Below are 25,319 nucleotides of genomic sequence, written 5' to 3'. Positions count from 1 at the left end.
CCCCGAACCCAGGCTGTCCGCACATCCTCACAGTGTCTGCCAGCAGCTGGGTCCCACAGCAGGGATCAGCAGGAGGCCCCAGCAGAGGCAAAGGCACAAACTTGTATCATTTCTGTGTGCTCTCAGAGGCCTGCTGGGGCTGGTGCTGAGGACAGAGACAGTGGGCTTTCCTTGTGCTCTGGGGAATCTCTCCGCTGCAGAAATTCCAGACTGAGCCTTGGGAGGGGCTGTGCGTGGGCCGGAGCCAGCAGGAGGAGGAGGGAGGCTGATTGCTTTATCAGCTTCTCGTTTAGCCTTGAGCTGGTGGTTATAAGCTGGGGCCCAGGGGCCCAGGGCCAGAGTCATCCCTGCTGCAGTGGCAACAGGGACAGTGGCAGTCGTGGGGACAATATGCTGGTCAGGGGGCTTCCCCTGCGCTCAGTCCTGGTCAAAGGCTGCCAGCCCCTCCTGTGTGCCCCTCGGGAGGGCCTGGGGCATCCCAGGGTGCCCACTGGAGACGGAGCTGGCATCTCCAGTCACAGTCCTCGCCCCTTCAATGAGATCCCTTCCCCTGGTGACAATGGCTGGCTAAACCTGTACCATTTCTGGAGGGAGAAGGGCTCAAAGAAAATGCACTATCATCAACTCCAGAATTTCCAGAAGTATGGCCCCATTTACAGGTAAGCCTGGCAGAGGGTGGGGGCTGGCAGGATAGGGAGGCAGAGGGGCCTGGGCAGCTCTGCAGTGCTCCCTGCTCCCCAAATGATCGATTCTCCTGTTCCAGGCTCTTGTTCACCATGGTTTTATTTCTTCCATGCCTGAGATGGTGGCAGGAGGAGGGATAAGGCTTCCAGACTGGGAGTTCAGTTCCCAGCCCTGAGCCCTCTACCCTCCCCAGGTCCCACACCCTTTGAAACTTTATGGGGTGGATGGTAAGAGAACAAGCCCTGTTAACTGCCTCCCTACATCCACCACCCTCAGGACACCTCGGAAGGTAAGTTTATCAGCCCCATTGTCAGAAGAGCCTGAAGCTCAGAGAGGTTAGGATTCTTGCCCTGGTCACCCACCTGGATCCCAGAGCCTGCTGGGTCCTGTCTAGCCTTCCCTCTCAGCCCTGCTTGTTCTGGTTTAGCAGTTTCTAAGGTGGGTAGCCTTCAAGCCACACCTGGGTTCTTTTCTGAGACCATAGTCGAGGGGGATGGGAGGTAGTGGAGGTGGTGGTTGGGGAAGGGAGGGGACACCAGGAGGGATAGTGCATTTTAGTTTAAGTGAAGGATCAGGAGGGGCCGGCCCGGTGGCGCAAGCGGTTAAGTGCGCGCGCTCCGCTGCGGCGGCCCGGGGTTCGCTGGTTCGGATCCCGGGCGCGCACCGACGCACTGCTTGGTAAGCCATGCTGTGGCGGCGTCCCATATAAAGTGGAGGAAGATAGGCACCGACGTTAGCCCAGGGCCGTCTTCCTCAGCGAAAAAAAGAGGAGGATTGGCGGATGTTAGCTCAGGGCTGATCGCCTCACAAAAAAAAAAAAAAAAAAATAAAAAAAAAAAAAATAAGTGAAGGATCAGGAGGGGGAAAGGGCATCATGTGACACATCGGCTGGCTTGGTGGGTGGCATGGGGGTGAGAGGGCAGGCTTGTTTGTGTAGGGTCCAGCTGCTCACTCCTCAGGCTCACTCCCTCCCTCTCCCACAGCACCCTTGAAGTCTAAAGGGCCTTTTTTTACAGCTGGGTAGAGGCAGGGAGGCCCCCCAGGCTGAGCTCCAGGCTTGAGAGGAGGCTGTTCTGAGTCATTCTTCCTTTCTCTCTCTCTTTCTCTCTCGCTCTCTATCTCTGCTAGGCCTGTCAGTGCCTCTATCCCCAACCTCACTTCATGGAGATCTCTCTTTATTCCCTGCTTCCTGCCCCCCAGGAGGGACTCCTGATTTTGTCAAGCCCCTTTCTGTTTTCTGAGTCACTATCATCCGAGCCTTGCAACTTGTCCTTGAAATTGATGTTGTTATCCCTATTTTACTGATGAGGAAACTGAGGCCCAGGAAGGAGAAGGGTCTTGCAAATGTCACACAGCTCATCAGGGCAAAGTCAGGGCTGGAACTTCAACTGTCTGACTTCCAGTTGGTGTGTCATCATTATATTCTAACTTATAGCCTGGAAATGATAAACTTCTGATTAAACATGAGGAATTTAAAATATAATTTTCATGGGGTTTTTTCTTAATACAAAGGCTGTTCCTGTTCTTTACAGAACAATTTAGAAAATATAGACAAGCACAAATGAAAAATTGAAATCAGATGCAATCTCAATTTTGATAATATTTATGTACCATTAAGAATGTGACTATATTATATACGCTGTTTGGTGTTGTCCCACAGCAATATATCAAGGACTTCTTCCTCTTTTCTCTCTCAATATAATTTTTTTTGTGTGTGAGGAAGATCAGCCCTGAGCTAACATCCGATGCCAACCCTCCTCTTTTTGCTGAGGAAGACTGGCCCTGGGCTAACATCCGTTCCCATCTTCCTCCACTTTATATGGGACGCCGCCACAGCATGGCTTGACAAGCAGTACGTTGGTGCCCTGGCGGGATCTGAACCCGCGAACCCCGGGCCGCTGAAGCGGAGCACACGCACTTAACCACTGTGCCACCAGGCCAGCCCCTAATATAATTTTAAAAGGGAGCATAGTAATCCATAGTACAGACGAGCCATATTTTTTTAGCCAGCTCTTTAAAGTGGACATCTAGCCCATGCTGGGTCATTTTGCTATAGAGACGTTGCTGTGATGCGCATCCTTATCCATCAGGCATCACTGTCTGATGGTGGATCATTGCCTTGGGCTAGATTCCCAGAAGTAGAATTGATAATAATAATAGCAGTTCAACGCTTTGCTGAGCTGGGGTGGGGGTATGGAGCTAGTGGTGTGAGGACACGAGGTGGCTGGAAAAACACTGAGGGCATTTTCTGGGAGGTAGGGGACAGAGGCCGGGAGACTCGGGAGGGAAGGTAGGCCCAGGCTTTGTGGGCCAATGGTTAAGGCAGGCTCTCTCTCCCTGCCACTCTCCCTCCCTCTCCTCCCCCTCTCTCCCCCCCATCCTCCCCCCCCTCCCTCTCCCACTCCTCCCCTTCTCCCCTTCCCCCTACGTCTTCTTCCTCTCCTCTTCGGAGAAGAAGGAATAAGGGCAGGATGGGAGGGAGGGAGGGAGGGAGGGAAAGAGAACTTGACTTGTACCTGTATGTTTTTATGATATTTTGCCTTAAAGTATATCTTGGTTTAACTTTCTAAGGCAAAAGGCAGATGCAAGTGAGCGGTGGAATTTTCTGTTGTTTCTCAGCAGCTGTATTTTATAGAGACGGCCTGCAGAGTGTCTGTGAGGTAGACCTATACTGAGGGCCTATGTTACCACAGTTTTATTTTAATAGAGACAACGTGCTTTGTCGGGTGCCTGGCTCTTGGGGGCAGGGTAGCCACACCCAGAATTTCAATCCTAGAGCCTAGAAGGGGTTGCCTGCCCTGTGTCTGGCCTGCCTAGCAAGCTCCATGGAGTCACTGCCGTCCAGGGCCACTCCAGTGGTGACACGAAGGGGCCGTGTTCTGAGCTCAGGGGTGGGTGAGGGTGGAGGGTGCTGAGGGTGTGATGCATGGAAAGAACGAGCCTGGGACAGATGGAGGACTTGACAGTCCATGGAAGGCCCTGGGAGGGGTGTGGCCCTGGGTCTGGGGACGTGCTGCGGTAGGGCAGCAACCACTGTGATGACAAGATGAGCATCAAGTTGTCAATTGTAGACTGCCTAACAGGAGTCCCGTCCACAGACGTCTTGTCCTCTTATCCTTCAGCAACCCTGCGAGACTATATTTATCTCTGAAGGGGAGGAAGACTATCCTCTACCCACTCTGGGTCCTTTCTGGCTGGGCTACAAAGTAAATTGACATGAGACCGAATAGCAGGAGACAATCAAACAAAGCTTTATGACATGTATACATGGGAGAGACCCAGGGAAACTGAGTATCTCCACAAATAGTGGAGGTTTTCACCTTAAATAGCATATTCGGGTAGACAAAGGAGGATATTGGGGGTGGGGGGGGGTGAGCTATGGGAGATTACCAGAAAGCATGGTGAACAAGAGTATGCAGATTTAAGTCCTCGCCTTCCACACTGATAAGTTTCTAGAGATAAGGTCATCCCCTCTTCTTCCCAGAACAGAGAGAGAGATACCTTTACAAATGGAGATTTCCCTTATAAATGTAAATGTCTCTTACAAATGATAACTTCTACTTTTACTTGGAATGGGCTTAGCAAGGGATGTCCCAGTCTATCCATACCCAGAGTTAAATTCTTTTAGGCAGTTAGTGGGGTGGGGGGAGGTCAAAGTTTCTTTCAGAGAAAATAATCAAGGTAAAGAGACATATTATGAGGTGGCCAATTCTGATCTCCCACATCTCCATTTTATAAAAGAGGAAACAGACTCAGTGGGGGACAGCCTTGCCTCAGGTCACACAGCAAGGAGGTTGTGGCACGGGGCTCCACTCCCAGCCTGTCTGCTCTGCGCTCTCAGCCATGAGGTGGTTACAGATGAGCTAAGTCCCAGGTCCTGATTGCCCAGGGTCTGCATGGCTGTCTTCGAGTCCTTATGTCATAGCCTCTCTCCTCGGCCCCTCCAGGGAGAAGCTCGGCAACTTGGAGTCAGTGTACATCATTGACCCTGAAGATGTGGCTCTTCTCTTTAAGTTCGAGGGTCCCAACCCAGAACGATACCTCATCCCGCCCTGGGTCGCCTACCACGAGTATTACCAGAAACCCATTGGAGTCCTGTTTAAGTGAGTCCTGGGCCATCTCCCAGGGGCTGGAGGAAGACTGTGGGCAGCTGTGACGAGGGCAGAGGCTGGGGGTGAGGGGCTGGGGCCAGGCCTCCCCTGCCCATTCTAGCTGGGGCCTCTGGGCAAATCCCCATCATCTTCCTGCCTCCATAAAACAGATGACAGCGACGGTGAACTGCCCTGCCAACCTTCAGGAAATGGTTGGGCTGAAAATCTTAATGAGTGATTCAAGACCCTGAAAAGCTCTCATTTACTGCCTCGTTGATTGAGTCTCATCTAACTGGGTACCTACTATGTGCCAGTCCTTGTGCCAGGCTCTGGAAGAACAGTGACAGTTAGGACAGGGCCCCTCACAGAGTCCTTCACAGTCTAAAGGGGCAGTGAGAAACATGGATGAATCAGTGTATTTAAGTGTAAGGGATACCGTTTTCCATCAAAGTGCTCATCAAAAATTTAAAATGTGACCATATCAAGTGCTGGTGAGGATATGGAGCAATTAGAACTCTCATAGATTGCTAATGGGAATGAAAACTGGTGCCACCACTTTGGAAAATGGTTGGACGTTACCTCGTGCAGCTGAATATTCACGTATAAGGTGTAATGCTTCTGCTCTCTGGGATATACTCCAAAGAATATCCCCCACCCCAGGGGGCCTGTCCTGGAATGCTGGCAGCAGAGCTGTTCATAATAGCAAAAACCAGGAAACCACCTAAATGCCCAACAGGAGCATGAATGAGCGAGTGGTGGTGTACACATGTCAAAACGATTGGACTCAGGCACCCACAGCTCTACAGATGAGACTTAGAAATATAAAACTGAGTGAAACAAGCAAATCATGACAGCTTTTATAAGAAGTTGAAAATAAGTATATTTTTTAAAAGTATATTTTAGAAATATATGTAGATCAGACGAAACTAGATACAAAAGCAAGCAAGGGGGTCAGGTTGGCGGTCCCCTCGCTGGGGAGGCAGGATGCTGGGGGAGGACCAGGTGGGCACGTGGACATTCCTGTCAAGTTCCTAGTTTTCATGTTGGGTGGTAATTTTATAATAACATTCTTATAAACAAACATAGCCCCCGAACTACAAAGAGGGCTTTGCACTGATCTATTTTCAAGAAAGGGCCACAAGCTGAGGTTTATCATTAACCCAATTCTGGGCATCTGAGATCCTCTCCCCACAAAGTGAGTAAAGGGACGTGTTGGGGTACAGAGGAGGAGAGATCAGTCAACTGTGCTTGTGCAGGGCTCAGAAAAGGTGACAAAGAGGGACCTTGAATGGCAGGAGGTGAGCATCGGCTAGGGGGAAGGGGAAGAGGTGGAGAAGGCATGTCTGCAGCCGAGGCAAAGACCAGACGGCTTGAATGTTGCTTAGAAGCTCTGAGAATATGAGTTCTTAGCTCGCAGCAGCAGCACAGGGAGTGGAGGGAGGTCGGAGCTTTGCGGGGTTCTGTTCTCCTTCACCCTCTTTCTTCCTGTCCCCTCCCCCCGGCCAGGCAGAAGCTAGAGGAGGTGAGAGGCTGAGGGTGTTGGGAGAAGGTGAGGGCAGGGGTGGACGTGAGTGCGGGACTCTGAGCTGTGGCTCGGCCTCCTGGGACAGCAGAGTCAGTCCCCTCTGTGTTTGCCAGGCCAGGGGTTTGTGACCATGAGGGCCCGAGGGCCCATGTTTTCTCAGGAAGTCCAGAGACTGGAAGAAAGACCGGTTAGCCCTGAACCAGGAGGTGATGGCTCCAGAGTCCATAAAGAACTTCATTCCCCTGCTGGATGCCGTGTCTCGGGACTTCGTCAGCATCCTGCACAGGCGCATCAAGCAGCAGGGCTCCGGAGAGTTGTCAGGGGACATCTGTGAAGACCTGTTTCGCTTCGCCTTCGAGTGTAAGGGGCTTGCACCTACCTGGCAGTAGTCCTGGGGGTGGGAGCATGCAGAGTCCCACCTTAAGACCCAGCATAGACCCTGAAGAAGTGTTGGGATTGGCTTCTGGGATGAGCTGCTGAGCCCATCCTCCACCATCAGCTGCACACTCTCATCTGGCATTCATGCTGTGGGGGCATGCGTCTCCAAAATGTAGGTCCCCATTGCCACTATTCTCCAAAAGCCAGAGCTTGGCTCAGCCTTTCCTTCCACTAATCTCCCTCCCTTTCCTGGGACATAGACCTTTGAGGGCTGGGAGGGGAAGAGAGGGTTGGGTGGTTAATCTGAACTGGGTAGGAGTTCTCCAGGTGGGGTAAGGACATGGGGTGGTATAGGCAGAGGGGACAGCACATGAACGGCCCTGTGGCTTGATGGGGATTATGTGATCATTGCAGGAGATTTGGGATGCCCAGAGTTGTATGAAATCAGCATTCAAATTTCTGACCCAGTAGGTGGGAAAAACTTGGGGTTGTTGTGACTTTTTAGGTTCAGCCAGAATGGGTCCTGGATGACCAGTTACTGGGGATTTAAGTCTGCCAGTCTCCTGTCTGATCTGTTTCAGGAAGTATTTGGCCAGTTTGGTCAATTATAGATGAGAAATCTCTCTTCCCCTGAGGAAAGCCCAGAGGCTTCTTGGGGTGGTGGAGAGTGGGTAGAGCAGTTTCCTCCCAGCCTGGGCCCTCTCCCAGCTCTGCTGGAGACTCTGCTTCCCACCCAAGGGATCCCTTTTCAGGGTCTTCCACATGCTCCTCTGAAGGACCTGAGTGGTTGAGAGAAGGGCAGTCTCCTCAGCCCTGCAATTTCAGCCCGTTGGGACTCAGGCCTCAGTTTCTTTACTGAAGAAGACTGAGGTTGGGTGCAGGAGAGCCTATGTGTTGGTGGGGTGGGGGTGGGGTCCTGGGGGCTGAGGCTCTCAGATGGCTGGGTTGGAAGGGGGTCCTCAGTCTCTGCCTCCCCATGCAGCCATCACCAACGTCATATTTGGAGAGCGCCTGGGGACACTGGAGGAGACAGTGGACCCCGAGGCCCAGCAGTTCATTGACGCTGTCTACAAGATGTTCCACACCAGCGTCCCCATGCTCAACTTCCCCCCAGGCCTGTTCCGTCTGCTGAGGACCAAGACCTGGAGGGACCATGTGGCATCATGGGACATAATTTTCAGTAAAGGTGAGGGCTATACCCTGGGCAACCAAGTCTGGGGGCCAAGACAGCTCTATGTATCTCAGAGGGTGGAAAACCCAGGCCTGGGGGCGGGGGGAGAAAGATAGCTGGAAGCCCCAGGCCTCTGCCTGCCTCTTTGTCCTGAGTTATGTCAATGGGCACTGACTTGCCATGTAGGAAACCCACCCCCTGGTGGGTAGGGATGGGTATCAGGAAGGCCCTGGAACCCTGGAAATGAGGCCTGAAGGCCAGCTATTGGGGATGATTAGATTTTTCTGGAGAAAGAGGATCAAAGATGTCCCTCATATTCTTCCAAGGAGTCCATGACCCCTAGAGGGTTAAGCAGCAGTGTTTCAGATGTGGCTGTGCTTGGTGACAGATTAGAACTTTGGGGAAACTGATTGGTAAGGTCGGGTGAAGAGGGGTGATTCGGGAGTGGTGATGATGCCAGACCTGGAGTCAAATCCCGTCTCTGCCCTGAAACCCACGTGACCTTGTGCATGTCACAGCCTCTACGGGCTTCTGTTTCCTTATCTGTAAAATGAAGAGGATATCACTTACCCCATACAGCTGTGGTCAAGAAGTAAATAAGGGGCCAGCCCCATGGCTTAGCGGTTAAGTCCGCGCGCTCTGCTGCTGGTGGCCCAGGTTTGGATCCTGGGTGCGCACCGATGCACTGCTTGTCCAGCCATGCTGAGGTGGCATCCCACATACAGCAACTAGAAGGATGTGCAACTATGACATACAACTATCTACTGTGGCTTTGGGGAGAAAAAGGGAAAAAAAAAAAGAGGAGGATTGGCAATAGATGTTAGCTCAGGGCTGATCTTCCTCACAAGAAAAAAAAAAAGAAATAAATGAAAAACAGATGTGAAATGCTTAGCAGAGTTTGTTCTTAGTAAAACTCAGCCTAGAAAGCGCTGGGCTCCTGAATCCCCACGCCCTTGGTGTCACCTGTCACCAAGGATCACTCTCCTTCCCTCCCACCCGCAGAGACCTCACTCTTTTTTCTTTCCACCTGCCCCACAGCTGAAAAATACACCCAGAACTTCTACCAGGACCTGAAACAGAAAAGAGATTTCAGCAATTATCCGGGCATCCTCTACCGCCTCCTGGGAAGTAACAAGCTGCCGTTCGAGGACATCAAGGCCAACGTTACTGAGATGTTGGCAGGGGGCGTAGACACGGTGAGGTGGCTCTAGGGGCACATCCTGTCCCCACCTGTGCTTCTGTGCCCCTTCCCCACCAGCCCGCCTCATTGTTTGAAAACCTGCCAATGTGGAGTAGAGTTCCCTCTCCTGACTCCATTGCCTAAACACCAACCTCCTAGAAGAGTGAGGTCAAGTCAGGTCACCCATGGAGCATGCCTGGAGGCTGATCTGCCATTTTTCTTTGCCTGTGAGAAGGGACGGACTAGGCGCAGGTGGCGAGCCCAGGTTCTGCATGGAGTCTCTAAGGGGGACGTCCTCCAGTCACGGGTAGGGGACACAGCTCACTTGGATTCAGGAAGGCAGGCAGGACCTCAGAAAAGCTGGGAGCCAGCAGAATTTGCCCTGGGCTCTGCCCTCCAGGGTCTTTTGTTGTCTTCTGTCCTCTGGTTCCAGACCTCAGTCTGCCATGGCACCCCGGACGCCTGAAGCCATCTTCTGTGGTGTCTCCCTCACGCTCTTTCCACAGGCAGTATGGTACAATACCCCAGAAGCTTCTCTTCCTGAACATCAAAACTTATCTGTCCTGTGTACCATTCCTTTTTCCAGTATCTTAAAGTTCCCCATGCTAATGTGACAGTGAGGGTTACTTATTTAGTGTTGATTGATTATAGTTATGACTCAGGCACGGAGACTGTAAAGACAAACACGATAGACCTCAAATGTCCCAAAAGTCTCAGAGAGGAAGAGTGTGTTACTTTGCTGGGGCTGCCATAACAAAGCACCATGCACTGGGGGGCTTAAACAGCAGAAATTTATTTTCTCACAGTTCTGGAGCTAGAAGTCCAAGATCAAGTTGCTGGTAGGGTTGCTTTCTTCTGAGGCCCCTCTCCTTGGCTTGTAGATGCCCATCTTCTCCCTCTATCTTTACATGGTCTTCCCTCTGTGTCTGTCTGTGTCCTAATTTCTTCTTATAAGGACACCAGCCCTGTTAGATTAGACCCCACCCATATGACCTCATTTTACCTTACTTGCCTCTTTAAAGGCCCTATCTCCGCATACAGTCACATTGTGAGGTACTAGGGGTTAGGACTTCAACATATGAATTGAGGGGGTGGGGCACAATTCAGCCACGACAAGGAGGCAACATGTGCACAGATAACCACCACACCATGTCATGGGGCTGGATGACCAGGCACATACCAGGTACTGATAGCACTCAGAGGAGGGGATGGACTAACACCGCCTTGCAGGACGTGGAGAGTGCTCCATAAAGGAGCAAAAATTCAACTTGTGTCTTGAAGGCTGTTGCCAGGAGGAGAGCGGAGGAATAGCATTTCAGGCCTAGGAAGAAGCATGTGTCAAGGCCCGCTGGGTGAAGAACTTTCTTTCCTAGGTATCATATTTATACTGTGTGCTAATGGAGGACCCTGTGACAGGCTGCAGATGGAGCCTTTGAGCAGTTTTAAACATAGTTCGTTGTCAGTTATGTAGAAGAAATCTCCAAAAAATGCTCAACTGTACCAAAGCAGCTATTATTATTAGGAAACATTTATTAATAACGTACTATATGGCAGGCAAGGTCCTAAGCTTTTCACGTGTTAACTTATTTAGTATTCACAAACCACGCTATGAAGTATGTTACTATTATCTCCCTTTTTTAGACGAGGAAAGTGGGGCACAGAGAGGTTAAGTAACTTAGTCAAGGTCACACAGCTAGTAACTTAGTTGACTACCTTATTAAACAAGTATCTCCTGAATACCCACTCTGTGGCCCTCTACTGGCTGGGCAGATGGGTGGGCTCTGGTGACATGAGGGATGAGGGCAGGGACAAGTGCTGCCCCAAACATTCCTGGCTGGGTGTCGAGAAAGGCTTCTTGGACAGTTGCCTTTTGAATTGTGTTTTGTTTTTGTGGATGGTGGTCTCTGGAAACTGGGATGAGGGTGGGAAGAGGTTCTTGGAAATGAAAATTTAGCATGGGTCTAGGTGTCCCAGGAGTAACAGGCCCTCCTGGTCTTCTGCCCTCCCACATTCCCTGCTAGACATCCATGACGCTGCAGTGGCACCTGTACGAGATGGGACGCAGCCTGAGGGTGCAGGAGATGCTGCGGAAGGAGGTCCTGGCTGCACGGCGCCAGGCCCAGGGAGACATGAACATGATGGTGCAGCTGGTCCCACTGCTCAAAGCCAGCATCAAGGAGACCCTGAGGCAAGCCCACGTCCACCCATGCCTGTCCCGCCCACCCCCCCCCCGGGACAGGGCCAGGGTGGTGGCTGGGGACAGGGTTACAAGGATGGGCTGATGGAGGAGACTGGTAGCAGGAAGTGAGAAGTCTGAGGGAGACAGCTGGGAATGGGGAGGAGGAAACAGAACCTGGGCCCTGCCTTCAGATTCCCCAGGGTGCTGCGGCTGGGGCTGAGAGTCCATGCTGGGTGAGGGGCCTTGTCCTGGCCTTGGGGCGTCACCTGAATGCCCTCCTCTGGCAGACTCCACCCTATCTCCGTGACCCTACAGAGATACATCACAAATGACTTGGTTCTTCGAGATTACATGATTCCTGCCAAGGTGGGTACAGCGGGAGGGCTGCGGCCGTCGGTCAGACAGAGGAAGCTGGGGGCAGGCTGCAATTGCATATGGATGGTGGCGATGGGGGCTTCTGTCCTGCCTTTCTTCCTGGAGCTGGCTAGCAGGGTCTTCGGCAGCAGCAGCCCAAGTTTGAATGAAGGACGGGGTGGTAGGCACAGTAGGTGACGGTCTCTGGGATGTTGCTGGAGCCCAGGCTGAGGAGGGAGACCCCATGGGCTGCCTGGGTCTTGGGGGCCCTCTGGGTCTGAGGAAAGAGCAAGACAATCCCTTTGGCCATCCCTGGCCTAGTGTCCTCAGTCGTGCCCATTTGATGGCTGAGGCTCGGGGAGGGGTGGGGCTTTGTTCAAGGTCACACAGTGGGCCGCGTCCTGTGCCTGTGAGCTGGGCAGCCACACTGAGGAGTGGGGAAGCTGCGTGATGCTCCGAGCTGCGAGGAGGTGAGGCCCACTCAGGCCTCTGCTCACCTTGTCCCCAGACATTGGTGCAGGCGTCCATCTATGCCATGGGCCAAGACCCCAACTTCTTCTTAAATCCGCGCTGTTTTGACCCGACCCGATGGCTGGATAAAAACAAGGACCTCGTCCACTTCCGGAACCTGGGCTTTGGCTGGGGTGTGCGGCAGTGTTTGGGCCGGCGGATCGCCGAGCTTGAGATGACCCTCTTCCTCATCCGAGTGAGTCTAGCCTAGGGACACGTGGGCACCCTGGGCTGGCCCTGGCCCTAATGAAGGCACAGACCCTCCTACTCCCATCTCTGTCCAGAGTCCAGGGAGTGCAGGCCTGGGGACATCTGTCTTCCGTTACTTGCCCTTCCCCTCCCCCACAATTCCCTGCTGTCTCTTCTTTGGGGCTAATCCTCTCAGCACCCACTGGTACCCCCTGGCCTTCTGCTCCCCCACAGTGGTGATGGGATGGGGGTAGGGCGGGATAAGGTTTTGTGGAAACTGAAGTGGAAGCCTGAAGCAAGGGGACCAAGCAGTAGGGTGTGTTTTCAGGCACTGTGCCGGGTTAAACAGGCCTGCTGGGACCCCTGGGAGCTCCTCAGATCACAGGCCCGGCCTACAGCTGAATGAGCCTGGCCCAGGGGAGCGAGACCATCCCCACCTCTCCTCTAAGCCCACCTCCTACTTTCTCAGATTCTGGAGAACTTCAGAGTTGAAATCCAACACCTCAATGACGTGGACACCACATTCAACCTCATCCTGACGCCTGACAAGCCCATCTACCTGACCTTCCGGCCCTTAACCCAGGACCCACCCCAGGCATGATCAGAGAGGTGGTGTGGGAAGGCCGGGGGTGGGGCCGTGGAGGTGTCCGCATCTTCAGTCCTGCTCCTTTCTGGCCGGCTCCGACAGGTGGAGTTGGCCCTCAGTGGTCAACTGCCCCGCTCAGCTGAGGCTCTCCCTTTCCCACCCCCACCCGCCCGCCCACCCTATGATGGCAATAAATGGCTGAACTATGTGAAGTGTCTGCACTTCCATTTGACTTCTGAGGTAGCCATCACTCCTGTGGAGATGCTCCCTGACCCGCCGCATCAACGTGGGATCTGAGCACGAATGGGGGACCTGAGGCAGTCACACTTGAAGCCATTTCTGCTGGGACCCACCCACCTACAGCAGCTTGGGAGCCAGCAGGATGAAGCTCCCCACTGCCTGGGGCTGTGGGCGAGGCAGGGCAGGGAGGGCTATTGCCACTGTGCAGCAGGCAGCAGGCAGAGGGACAAAGGACCTGGCGGGGTTCTGCCGAGAGAACAGGGTGGCCTGAGAGGGGTGGGCCAATCTTGGCTCCTGGGGCAGGCCCACCTATCAGGGGTGAGGCTCATGCAGGGCTCTGCTTGGCTGCATCCTGGGTGGGTCATGGGGACTTCCTGCCAAGGTCCAGCCAGAGCCTCGTGCACGGCCAGGGCCGAGGCCTGTGGGTGAGGGGTTGGTGTGAGGTGGCTGACCCCAGGGACGAGAGGCCAGCATGCTTCCTCTACCCCACCTGACCCTTCTCTGGGCTTCCCCAGGCCTCGCCTTCCTGCTCCAGGGGGATGTACCCACTTGTCCAAGCTCCAGGCAGTAGGCAGGGAGAATGTGGCAGAGTCTTTGGTGCATCATTCGGACTACCTGAAACCTGTCCCAATTTTGGCCCCCAGAATCCTCTCTGAGTTCCGTAACTCCTGACCTGACCAGGTGCCCAACGCTTCCCGGCCCTCAGCTCCCCAAGTCTAAGTCCTGCAGGCAGACAGGGGAGCTGGTCCCGCCCAGCCAATTTGGCCTCTTCTACCAGGATCTGCAGGTTCTGAGTCCACTCTTGGAGACTTTCTGCTTTCCTTTCTCTTCTCCAGGCCTGAGTCAGCTTTACCTCAGAAATGTTAGAGCTGGAAAGGGCCTTACCATCAAAGAGGTCAAGCTTTGCGTGGGACAGATGGGGAAACTGAAGCCCAGAGAAGTTGCTCGAGTCACCCAAGGTCACACAGCACGCTTGTAGCTAGAACCCAGGCCTCTTGACTCTCAGTGGAGGCTCCTTTCCCCGGCCCCATCTGCTTTCTTGTCCCTTGGTACATTTGGACACAGCATTGCCAGCTCAGTCTAGCCCTGGTTCAGGGGGTATTTCACACTAATATGCAACTGATTGCCACAGGCAGGCTTCAAGTCTTTCCCTTCTCAAGAAACAGATAAACCAAATGTGAAAGAAGAGATTTCAGATATGATAGATTTTGGGGGCAGGTGGAAAGTCCAAGCCTCCCTCACATCTCCAACAGAGTTGGCCTCTGGTGGTCCCATTTTTTCCAGAGGTCAGGAAGGAGCTTGTCTCCCTGGCTTCTGCTTTGGGAAGCCTCTTCTCCCCACCTTCCTGGGTCCATTATGGCCTTTGGCTCTCCAAAGATGGTAGCTCCTGGGACTGGCAGGATGCTACAGGGCTGCAGCAGAGGGCCTAGGCCCAGAGTGGGGTCTTTAAGGAGGAAGCTGGGCCCCCCAGGCTGCCCTGCTCCAGGAAAGACGTGAATGCTCACGGACCTACAGCATTTAATAAAGTCATTTTAGGGGGTCGGGATGAGACTCCCAGCATACGGAGGGGGGCCTGTCCAGCACTCAGGTCTGCTGGGACTCAGGTCTTCTGGGAGTTCGAGGGCGTGTCGAGCTTGGTCTCCGAGCTGGGCATCAAGGAGTCCAGCTTTGAGGGTCGCCTGTGGTCCTTGGAGTAGGTCGAGGGGTTCTGTGGTGTGCAAAGCAAGGTGAGGTGAGTACGCCCCTGCCCCAGGGGGCTGACCCATTGAAGTGCATCTTGCCTGGCAAGCCACGCCTCAGAGGATCCAAAACCCAGGGGACCACGACTTCTCAAAGATTTCCAAACCCATTTAACCACAGCAGGTCATACCCAACGTCTCTAAGAGTCCCCAGGGCCCAGCAGGTGAGTTTGCAAACGCAGCCCTGTGTCCCCTTATCGCCATCCTGCCCAGGCCTTTCCAGGAGCCTGGAGATGAGCAGAGTGTGGATGGCTCAAGGGCAGGAGCAATCAGGGTTTTTGCTTTGGGGGCTGGGCGGCCTGGGGCTGAGCTGAGGGGCAGTCATGAGCAGGCCTATTTGTTCCTGGGAAACCGGCAATGTTTCTCTCTGGCAACGTGCTCCCATCCCTGGCAGGTCTGCGGCATCGCAGCTGCCCCGAAGAGTGCGCTCGTGGGAGAATCTTAGGTACTAAGGAGTTGGGTGGGGGCCACAGCTACTCTGCCCATGAGCAAATCCAGTCCTAAAGTATAGCCAGTGCCAGAGCACTCCAGAAATGCCTGTGTGGGCGCCACTTCATCCACAGCCATCTCCTCCTTGATTCTCAGCACTACCTGCTGGGGAAGGGGTGGTCTTGGTAGGGTTTTCTATTCCCCTCAGACGGGTGGGGAATTGAGACGGAACAAGGGCTTCTGCTGGTAACAGAGCAGAAGCTGAGCCCAGGTCTCCTGACTTCCAGCCAGGGAGCTGGCCCCCTGGAGAGTTCTTCTCAACGCCCAGTGACTCGGGGGTGGGGTGGTTGTCAGCCCTCCAGAGGGATCACTCACAGGCAGGTCTGTGATGATGGGGTTTGAGGGGTGCCCCAAGCCATATTCTTGCTCCTGCAGCCTTGTGGCCAAGTCCTGCTTCTCTCGCCCCCAGCGTCGAGCTGAGTCCTCTAACTGCGGACATGGAGAGGGACAGATGGAGAACTGCTGGGCAGCAGGGCCCATCCCTGGGAGCCGGGACAACCAGAGCCTGAGCCTGCTCTCGGGGCAGAAAGCAAAACCCTGGGCAATGTGGGCTTGCCACCCTCCCAAGAGACCTCAGGGGCAGCAGAGGTGGGTGGAGAAGAGACAAGTGACAGTCTGACTAGGACACAGATGGACCTTCTCTGAATTCCAACAGCATACTGAGCCCTGACCCTGAGTCCACACTGATCCTTGACTCTGGTCATAGACTGTGCCCTGACCACGGTTAGACACTCAGTCCTGACCCAGGTCACACACTGAGCTCTGACCCCAGTCACACACTGAGCCCTGACCCTGCTCACACGCTGAGCTCTGACCCTGCTCACACACTGAGCCCTGCCCTGCTCACAAGCTGAGCCCTGACCCCAGCCACACACCGAACCCTGACCCCGGTTACACTCTGAGCCCTGTCCTTGGTCACATGCTGAACCCCGACCCTGGACACACACAGAGTCTCAACCCTGGTCACATACTGAGCCTTGACCCTGCTCACGCACTGAGCCCTGATCCTGCTCACGCACTGATCCCTGACCCCAGTTACACTCTGAGCCCTGTTCTTGGTCACATACTGAGCCCTGACCCTGGTCAAGGGCTGAGTGGTGAGCCTTACAACCCCTGCACCTCACCTACCTGGCTCTCTAGGGACAGGATCCGGCTCTGAGCTCGTTCCAGCTTGGCCAGGAGGTTAAACTTGTCTGAAGAGTTGGCAAGGAGATCCTGTGGGCACAGCAGAAACTCACACATGGGTCCAGCTGGGGGCAGCGGCCATGTGAGCTCAGGAGGCCATGAGATGCTGAAGGAGAAAGGAGCCAGGTCTGAGGTCCAGACTTGGCTCCCCGATGCAGAGCCTCAGACCCAGGGCAGAACCTTCTTCCCAAGTTCACACCTGGCGTGGCTCTCTTCATAGCTGTTCTCCCCACAGATTTGGGGTATATGAAATTTATGCACATCAGTTTTTAAATGTAAAATGCACTAGGGAACACCCGTTAGTGCACAGAAAGGAATCTTGACTGGGAGTCTCCTTGTCAAGTGAAGAATCTGTTTGTGAAGCAAGGGTTTCCCTGGCCCCCACACTTTACCTGGATGTCCATGCATCAGGTGTGCTTTCAAACAGAACTCACCTCCTGAGAGTCCTGGGATGAAGAGAAGAAGTCCTGTGCCCCCGCCCACCTCTCTTCTGTAATTCCATGTGTCCTGTCTTTGGGTTTGCACAAAGCAGGGGTGCCTGTAGCAGCCTCGGAAGTGGGGCGGGGCCAGGGCATTCCTGGGGCCTGGGGCACCCACCTGCACGGGTAGGGTCTCTGTGCACTTGGAGTGGCCTGGGTCATCTGTCTCCCACAGCCTCTCTGCCAGGTCTCCTCCTGCTCCCAACTCCCCGGGGTCCACCTGGGATGGGGGAAAAGGGCTCTCCAAGGCTGTACCAATTCCAGGAAATGCTCCAGAAGGGAGTTCTGAGAGGCCTGTGTGAAGTCCAGGTGCAGGCCAGCCAGGTAGCAAAAAGGGTCAGAGTTCAAGGGTCAAAGGCCAGTTAGGGGCTTGCTTCCTCCCAGGATGCTAGATGAAGGTAAAGCTTTCAGACCCATGTGAGTCCCCAGGAGAAAAGAGCAAGGCCTGAGAGCTGGCGCTCCGGGAGACTCCAGGCACACTGCAGACCCTGGGAAGGCCAGCTCCTGGTCTTGGTCTTCAACTTGGATTGTGCTGTGAGTGACTGCTGGGCACCTGGTGACCTGTGCACGCAAGCCCAAGCTGCGCCCGTGCCGGCGGCTCTTACCGGCAGGGCCTGCTGCTGCAGAATGATGGGGGCCGACTGGTGGCGGCTCTTATCCAGCTCTGCCCGCAGCCTCGAGTTTTCCGCCAGGAGTGCTGAGTAAATGTCAGCAGGTAGGTTCTCTCCAGTAGGCCCCGGGGGAAGGCCAGGGGCTGAGAGCTTGGGGAAGGCTGTGAAGGCGGCCACAGATGTTCGTGAGATGAGCTTTCCTGCCTCCGTGTCCCTGGCCCAATCTGCCCCAGCATTTTGTCCCATTCTGCCCCTCCTCTGCTCCCAAGCCTTCAACGGCTCCCTACTGCCAGTGGGATCAGGTCTACACTCCTCAGGCCGTCATTCTGGGCTCTTAGAATCCATGTTCTCCCTAACCACTCCCTCGCCATTTGTCTGGGGTCTATTTCAGCTCTTCACTTCTCTACCTTTCCTCCCTCATCTGCTCTTGGCACTGTCACTCTCTGGGCCTTCGCCCTGGTTGTTTCCCCTCCCTAGGTTGCCTTCTTATCTCTCAGCCCATTCCTGGATGACCTCAGGGTTCCTGAAAGGCAGGCTCAGCTTTCACTGTTTTCCTAAAGGCTTCCATTCCAGAAACGCCCGCCACCAACACTCCCACAAAGTGATGGCTGAGCGCGGGGCTGAGCACACAGGGCCCCTGGTGAGGCTGCACAGATGGGCTCAGAGAGATCCTCTGCTTCGGCTGGCCCGATATGGTGAGTCCTGGTTCCCTCCTGTTCATCAGAGCCACCTCTGATTGGCAGTTCTAGGCACCTTTGGTTAACATCAGTGGAGAAAACAAATCATTGATTTAACCAAAGTATCACGGACCTCTGGGAGCCCTCAGTGCCTGAACGAGTAGAGGAATAGCACCCCTCTTCCCCAATTTGAAGGTGCTCCCGAAACTGGGAGGCTCTGGGAAGGCAGGGCCTCTGGGCTAGGACAAAAGGCGGGGAGCAGACTCACCCACACTGGGCTTTCCCTGCAGCCTGTTCAGCGGGGGCTCGTTCCTATCCCGCAGCTTGTCCTCCAGCACCTGCTCCATCTTCTCGATCACCTGGAAGGAGAGCACAGAGGCTAGGCTGGTCCGGGAGCCTCGCACCTTCCCACTCGTGGCTGGGCCCTGGTGGCCAGGGCCCCTGCACCTGCCTTCTCCTGGTGCCGCACAGTCTCCTCCAGCATCTTCATCTTCTGCAGCTTATCCTGGTACCGCTGCAGCAGCGCAGCCTGTGGCGGCTGAGCCTGGTACAGGAGGAGCAGCTCCTTCTCTCGGTCATTCTTCTGATGGTGGGGGAGGGAGGAGGAAGGGGTACCTGGGCATTACCTTTGGCCCGAGGGTCCACCCCAAGCCCCTCTGCTGAGTCCTCTGCTGCGCTGGCCCCTTGTCTCTCTATGCCCCTCTCCCTTCTGCTCTCAGACACTTCTCTAGACGCACCCATTCTAGCTCCCTTCCCCTAGGCTCCCACACCCTCTGCCCCCCAAGCCCCGGCTCACTCGAATCAGCTCATTCTGCAAATGCTGCACCTTGTCCCTGAGTTTCGTCACATCCAGCTCACTCAGCAGCAGTTTCTGCTTCATGGACGCTGGTGGGGGGAGGGCGAGCTGGCTCAGGGAGGAGCCTCTCAAATCAGCACAGTTGGGGGTTGGGGGCAGGTGTCTCAAAGCCCTGGGGCTTGACACAGGACTACATTCTCTATGTCCCATCCCAGAGAGGACCCAGCCAGCTCCTACCAGCCCATGTCCAGCAGCAGGCACACCTGGGAAAGACTCCCCGCCACCCTGTCCTGCAATCCAGAGCTTGGGCTCAGGCGGGGGCCAGGATGCCCTTGGTGGCCTGTACCCCCTCACCCAGGTTCTGGGACTTGTCAGGGTTGTCCTGCTCCTCTTCCACCTCCTCCTGGGTCAGGTGGCTCCTCAGCACACGGTTCTCTGCCTCCAGGATGCTGGCCTGTTTCCGCAGCGACAGGATGTCCTCTGCCATCTTCTGCATGGCCCGCCGGTAGTTGTTCATCTCCTGTGGACGCCCGACTCAGAGCTGAGCCCCCAGCCCACATCTGTACCCCCACTTGAAAGTCATGGGTCACCCCCAAGGCCAACAAACAGTGTGAACCCCAAGCTGTGCCCCCAAGTCTTAGCAACTCCTTGGGGCGATGGTTATGCCTTGGTCTTCACCCCCCTGGCCACGTGAGAGCAGCATCACCAATGTTCTCTCCAGGGGCCATGTATCTTCTCGTGATGCCACCAGGGGGGACCCAGGGCTCAGACACCAGGTGGGAAGCCCACGAGTGAGAGAGACTTGAAAGGATCAGGGCCAGGTTTCCAGGGCCGGGCTGGATCAGAGCCACGTCTCTGTTTCTCCTTTCTCCTTTTGCCCTTTTCTAATCCTTCTCCTTCCTCATGTCACTGAGAACCCAGGGAACCTCTCAGAAATCCCACTGAATGCCACTTGGGAGCTGACCCCAGGCTCCAGCTCCCTAACCAGCCCAGGGGTCAGGAAGGGATCCAGGGTAGGCCCAGGAGACCCCGATCAGGGGGGCTGGGATCCAGCTACAAGATCTAGGCCAGACTCTGTCATGAGGTTGGGAATAACAGTCATCATAATATCTGGATGTTCTAGGTCAGGCCTTCTTCTGGGGGCCTCCCTCATTTAGTCTTCACAACAAGCCTAGGAGGGTAGGTGCTAAAGTCATCCTCATTCTACCAACGCGGAAACCAAGGCCCAGAGACGTGAGTAATATGCTCAGTCACCAAGCTGACGAGTGGCAGAGCCAGGACCAGACCCAGGCCTGCTGGCACTTGAGTCTGAATCGCTGTGCAATCCTGCCATGATGCCCCGCCACGTGGAAACTTCACAAGTGATAATGGCAGGTTACAAAAAAGAATTATTAGTGTGGTCTCAATTTGGGAAAAGAAAATTCCTGTTTGCCCATATGTATGCATAGGAGAGTTAATAGGCTATATTTACACGCATTTGTGTTATAATCAGAAATTCTCTACTGCTATTTATAGATAGTTTTGTGAAGGGAGTTTCTTAAATCTAAACAGCGCAAAATATAGAAGACGGATCCAAGATGTACAGCCAGGAAGGCCCACAGGGGAGGAGGAGGTGGGAGCTAGATTGAGGGGAGGAGAGTGAGGAGGGGTGTGAGGCCAGCGGGAGTTTGCTGAGCCAGGTGGCTTGTGGCCTTCCTATGGCTGTGGAGGCCTTGCACATGGGGGTGGGAGCTCATGGGCCCAGCGAGGCTCCCAAGTCCTCAGGAAGCAGAGCTCTGCCCCCAGTTCCCACCTGGGCCCCACACTGACTGGAGATGTGGCCTGGCTCCCAGCCACTGCCTCCAACCTGCTGAATGGCGGGCCACTGGCTTCTTGGGGAAGGGTTCCCAGACAGCAGGGGCTCATCAGACACCACTTGTCACCTGCCACTGTCTAGCCTTCTGGCTGGACTCCCTCTAACTGGTGCCAGTGCTGGGTCCATCTCCCCAGCACCTGCCCCAGGGGAGTCCCAGGTCTTGGCTCCTCCAGATCTGCCCATCTGGTGTCCTCAGATGGCACCATTAAGTAGGAGACTCAGCCCAGAGACTGTACACACACAGGCTTTGTGGTCAGGCCATGGTCAGAAGCCCAGCTTGGCTACTGACTTGTTGAGTGAGCTAGGAAAGGCCCCTTCACCTTTCCGAGCCTTAGGTGCCTCGCTGCGAGGCTCAGAGTCATGTGTATGCAGGGGCTGGCACAGGCCCCTGCCCAGGGCAGGTTTGACCTGGAAGCAGCAGCTTTCATCCCACCCCATTGATGTTCTAGTGGCTGCTTTAATCAGCGAGTCAGACCCCCCCTTCTTCCTCCTTGCTGCCCTCACCCTGGGCTCCCTGGCCCCTCCTCTGCTGTGTGCTAAATCTTAGATTTATGGCAGCCCCATGACTGACAGGGGCTTGGGAGGCCCAGTAGACTGTCAAGAGGAAGCACATGATATTTTGGAAAAGGAAATTCATCCCTCTTTTCCTTCTACAGCCTAGTTCAGGCTCTTATCATGTCTGCTCTGAACAATTACAGCATTATCTGAATGAGTTTCTTTGCTTTAGGGTTATCTTTTAGAGGAACACATATCCAAGAAAACATCTTCAAGGATGCTCACTGTAGCTGTTTGTAGTCTTATGCTAGAGCACACTCAGTCACTGGACCACAGGCAGCACTTACAAAGAATGACCCAGATCAATTGTTCTGACACAGAGAGATGTCCACACTCTATTGTTAAATAGAAAAAGCATGTGGCAAATTAATATGATCCCATCCATAACTGGTGTGTGTGTGCATGCATATAGGTATATAGTGACAGTAGCTGCTGCTGAGTTTGGGAAGAGAAAGGAATACTTGTTTCATCTCTAATTTTTGCATTTTTAATAAGAATGTATCCCAATATTAATTATCTAATTAAAAATAATTTAAACCTAAATACATTGAGGGCCATACCATGCTCATGGATTGAAAGATAGATACAATATTTAATGAGTTAGTTCTTCTCTAAATTGATTTATAGATTCAAGGCACTCTCCATCAAAATCACAACACTGTGTGTACGTGTAGAAATAGACAAGCTGATTCTACAGTGTGTGAGAAATAAAAAGGACAAGTACAGCCAAAGTATTTTTGAAGAGAAACAGGTGGGAAGACTTGCTCTATCAGCCGTCAAGACTTATGATAAAGCGACAGTAATTAAGACAGGGTAGGGGGCCGGCCCCATGGCCTAGTGGTTAAGTTTGGCGCACTCCACTTCAGCGGCCCAGGTTCAGTTCCCCGGTGTGGACCTACATCACTTGTCAGTGGCCATGCTGTGGCGGCGTCCCACGTACAAAATAGAGGAAGATTGGCACAGATGTTAGCTCAGGGCGAATCTTCCTTAAGCAAAAAGAGGAAGATTGGCCACGGATGTTAGCTCAAGGTGAATCTTCCTCGGCAAAAAAAAAAAAAAAAGAGAGAGAGAGAGAGAGGGTAATATTGGTGCAAAGATTGATAAATAAGTCAAAGAAACAGAATAGAGAGCCCTGAAACAGACCCACACACATATGGACACAATTTATGACAAAGACAGTATTACAGGGCAGCAGGGAAATGATTGTAATTTAATAAATTGTGCTGTGTCAATTTGATATCTATATGGAAAAAAGGGAAAGACTTCTATCACATATCATAATTAAAAATAAATTCCACATGGATTGTAGGTCTAAATGTAAAAGGTAAAACAATAAAGCTTCTAGAAGACAAGGATAAGAATATCTTCATGAACTTGCTGTAGGGAAAGGTTTTTAAAAACAGGACAGAAAAAACCACAAACCAGAATGGAAAGAAGTGATAAGTTGGGTACATTTAAATGAAGAACTTCTGTCCATGAAAAGATATCCTTAAGGGGGTGAATGGGCAAGATGAGTGGGAGCAGATATTTGTAATACACACAACAGACAGTGGACTCATGTGCAGATATAAAAACTCCTACAAATCAATAAGAAAAAGGAAGACCACCCAACAGAATAATGACAAGAGATCTGAACTGGGCACTTGACAAAATAATTCAATAAGTATCTGAATTGATGCCCACTCTCATTAGACATTTAAAACCACAATGAGGGGCTAGCCCCATGGCATAGCAGTTAAGTGCGTGCTCCGCTGCTGGCGGCCCAGGTTCGGATCCCGGACGCGCACCGACGCACCACTTGTCAGGCCATGCTGTGGCGGTGTCCCACATAAAGTGGAGGAAGATGGGCACGGATGTTAGCTCAAGGCCAGTCTTCCTCAGCAAAAAGAGGAGGATTGGCATGGTTGTTAGCTCAGGGCTGATCTTCCTCACAAAAAAAAAATAAAATAAAAAAATAAAACCACAACGAGATACTGCTATGCATCCACTAGAATGACAAAAACAAAACAAAACAGTCCTGACCATATCAGATGTTGGTGAGGGTGGGGAACAGTGGAGCGCTTATTCACCGCCGGGGGACGTCAAGTGTCACTCACGCTGGAGAGCTGCTCGGATGCTGGATGCTGTTAAAGTGGAACATATGCAGAGCCTGTGACCTAGCAATTATACTCCTGAGTATACACCCAATAAAACGCACGTGGGAATCACCAAGAAGCAGGTGCAAGAACATTCCTAGCAGCGTTATTTGCAATAATCTCCAACTGGAAATAACACAAGTGCCCACTAGAGTAGAATGATGAGATCCATTTATACAATGGAATACCAGACAGCGGTAAAAATGAATGAACGACAGCTACGTGAAACCACATGGAGGAGTCACTCAAGTGTGAGCAAAAGAAGTCGGACACAAAATACCTGCTCTACGATGCCGTATAGATTTGCTTCAAAAACAGGCGAACTTAAGCAATAGAGTTAGAAGCGAGGGTATTAGGTCCATTTATGAGGTGGGGGAGCGATGGGAGACATGAGGAAGCTTCTGGGGTGCTGGCAACATCACGCCTCTTGACCTGTGGGACGTGTGGGACCTGTGGGGGTTATCTGTGTGTGTTCCTGCTGTGATAACCCCTCGCAGTGAATACATTTACGGTTTGTGCATTTTTCTGAATGGCTGCTGTACTTCACGTAAACAAGTTAAAAACATGGAAAGAATTAAAAGAATAAATGAAATCCTGGCTCAAGTCTGGTTAAGCACATGAAGCCTCCGCACTGCCATACTGTGGGGACCCTCCCAGCTCTCAGCAATAATGGGTTCTTCCTGGCCCTGAGTTTTGGAGGCGGGCCCTGCTCCTGGGCCCTCATCGCAGCCTCTTCATCCTTGGAGGCCTTCTCCAATCCTGTCCTGGAGGGCTGGGTGGATTCGGCTCCACCCCCCCTGCAAGGCCCTCTGAGGACGAGCAGGCACACACACTGATCCTCATCAATGGCCTATGACGCCTCAGAACATCCTAAGAGACTCAGATTTGTTCAGTGACGTGCCTGAGGTCAGCCTGCCTGCAAACAGGGAGCTAGCATTCGAACTCAGACTCGGCTCTAAAACCCGTGCTCTTTGCACTTAGTCAATTGAGGAAGCCTGGGGGTTCACCGAGAGGGAAGAAGAGGGAGGTGCCAGCTTGCCTTTGCGGTGAATCTGTCTACAGAAATTGAGGGGCACTGCAGCGGGAGGTGGCCAGTATAGGCACCAATGTCCATCCGATGTCCCAAGGCCCCATTCTGCCCTTTGTGCCTGAGGCCAAGGCTGCCTTCGGGTGGAGGTAGAAGAAGGGGTTCCCCTGTCTGCTCCTTAGGCAGCCAGACGTGTCCAGGCGTCCCTGTGTCAGGTGAGGTGGCATGCAGCCTCGTCTCACTGTCCCCACCCGCACCCGGCCCAGTGCAGGGATCAAGCAGCAGATGTGAAGGAGCAGGCCTGAGCCCATTGCTGGCTCGCCAGCTTCTCCTTCTTCCAGGGAAGAACCCGCCGGACGCTGGAGTCTATGTGTGTGCGGGCGGAAGGCTGAGCTCTTCACGGCCGGGGGTCAGAGTGAGATCCTGAGGTTTGGACCAGCTTCCTCTCCGCTCTGCATCAACTCAGATGCAAGGTCTGAGGCCTGCCTTTAAGGCCTCTTACTAGCCACCCCCTCCTTCACATGGACACAGCCCTTCCCCTCCAGCACATACGCCTACTCCCCCCTCACACCTCCACTCACGCTGAGCTATCTGCAGAGAACCCCCACCCTCCCACTACCTAAACTTTGTCCTTTCATAGTCCACTCAGAATTTTTAATTGCATGAGGACTGACAGTGTGTGTG

General features: G+C 53.5%; 2 protein-coding genes across 2 annotated transcripts in view; one reads left to right on the top strand and one right to left on the bottom strand.

Moving 5' to 3' along the window:
* Window positions 1-341: 341 nt before the first annotated feature.
* On the top strand, window positions 342-13,055 carry LOC131406263 (cholesterol side-chain cleavage enzyme, mitochondrial). The gene is made up of 9 exons (XM_058542058.1): window positions 342-659; window positions 4,632-4,787; window positions 6,461-6,660; window positions 7,661-7,864; window positions 8,888-9,045; window positions 11,051-11,217; window positions 11,496-11,574; window positions 12,071-12,268; window positions 12,731-13,055. The coding sequence occupies exons 1-9, from the start codon at window positions 391-393 to the stop codon at window positions 12,860-12,862; spliced, it is 1,563 nt and encodes a 520-aa protein (XP_058398041.1). The 5' UTR covers window positions 342-390; the 3' UTR covers window positions 12,863-13,055.
* Window positions 13,031-25,319, bottom strand: part of CCDC33 (coiled-coil domain containing 33) — a 108,421-nt gene continuing 96,132 nt past the window's right edge. Inside the window, exons 13-22 of the mRNA XM_058540548.1 lie at window positions 19,418-19,583; window positions 19,064-19,152; window positions 18,719-18,850; window positions 18,536-18,626; window positions 17,585-17,751; window positions 17,098-17,199; window positions 16,935-16,946; window positions 16,444-16,530; window positions 15,631-15,744; window positions 13,031-14,795 (exon numbers count right to left, since the gene is read on the bottom strand). Of these exons, the coding sequence (XP_058396531.1) occupies window positions 14,688-14,795; window positions 15,631-15,744; window positions 16,444-16,530; window positions 16,935-16,946; window positions 17,098-17,199; window positions 17,585-17,751; window positions 18,536-18,626; window positions 18,719-18,850; window positions 19,064-19,152; window positions 19,418-19,583 (1,068 nt within the window). The 3' untranslated portion in view covers window positions 13,031-14,687. The remainder of the gene's footprint in view (window positions 14,796-15,630; window positions 15,745-16,443; window positions 16,531-16,934; window positions 16,947-17,097; window positions 17,200-17,584; window positions 17,752-18,535; window positions 18,627-18,718; window positions 18,851-19,063; window positions 19,153-19,417; window positions 19,584-25,319) is intronic.

This window comes from Diceros bicornis, chromosome 5 (genome assembly GCF_020826845.1).
Source record: "Diceros bicornis minor isolate mBicDic1 chromosome 5, mDicBic1.mat.cur, whole genome shotgun sequence".
Taxonomy (NCBI): Eukaryota; Metazoa; Chordata; class Mammalia; order Perissodactyla; family Rhinocerotidae; genus Diceros; species Diceros bicornis.
The sequence above is the reverse complement of the archived record's forward strand: the minus strand, read 5'-3'. Positions and strand labels throughout refer to the sequence as shown.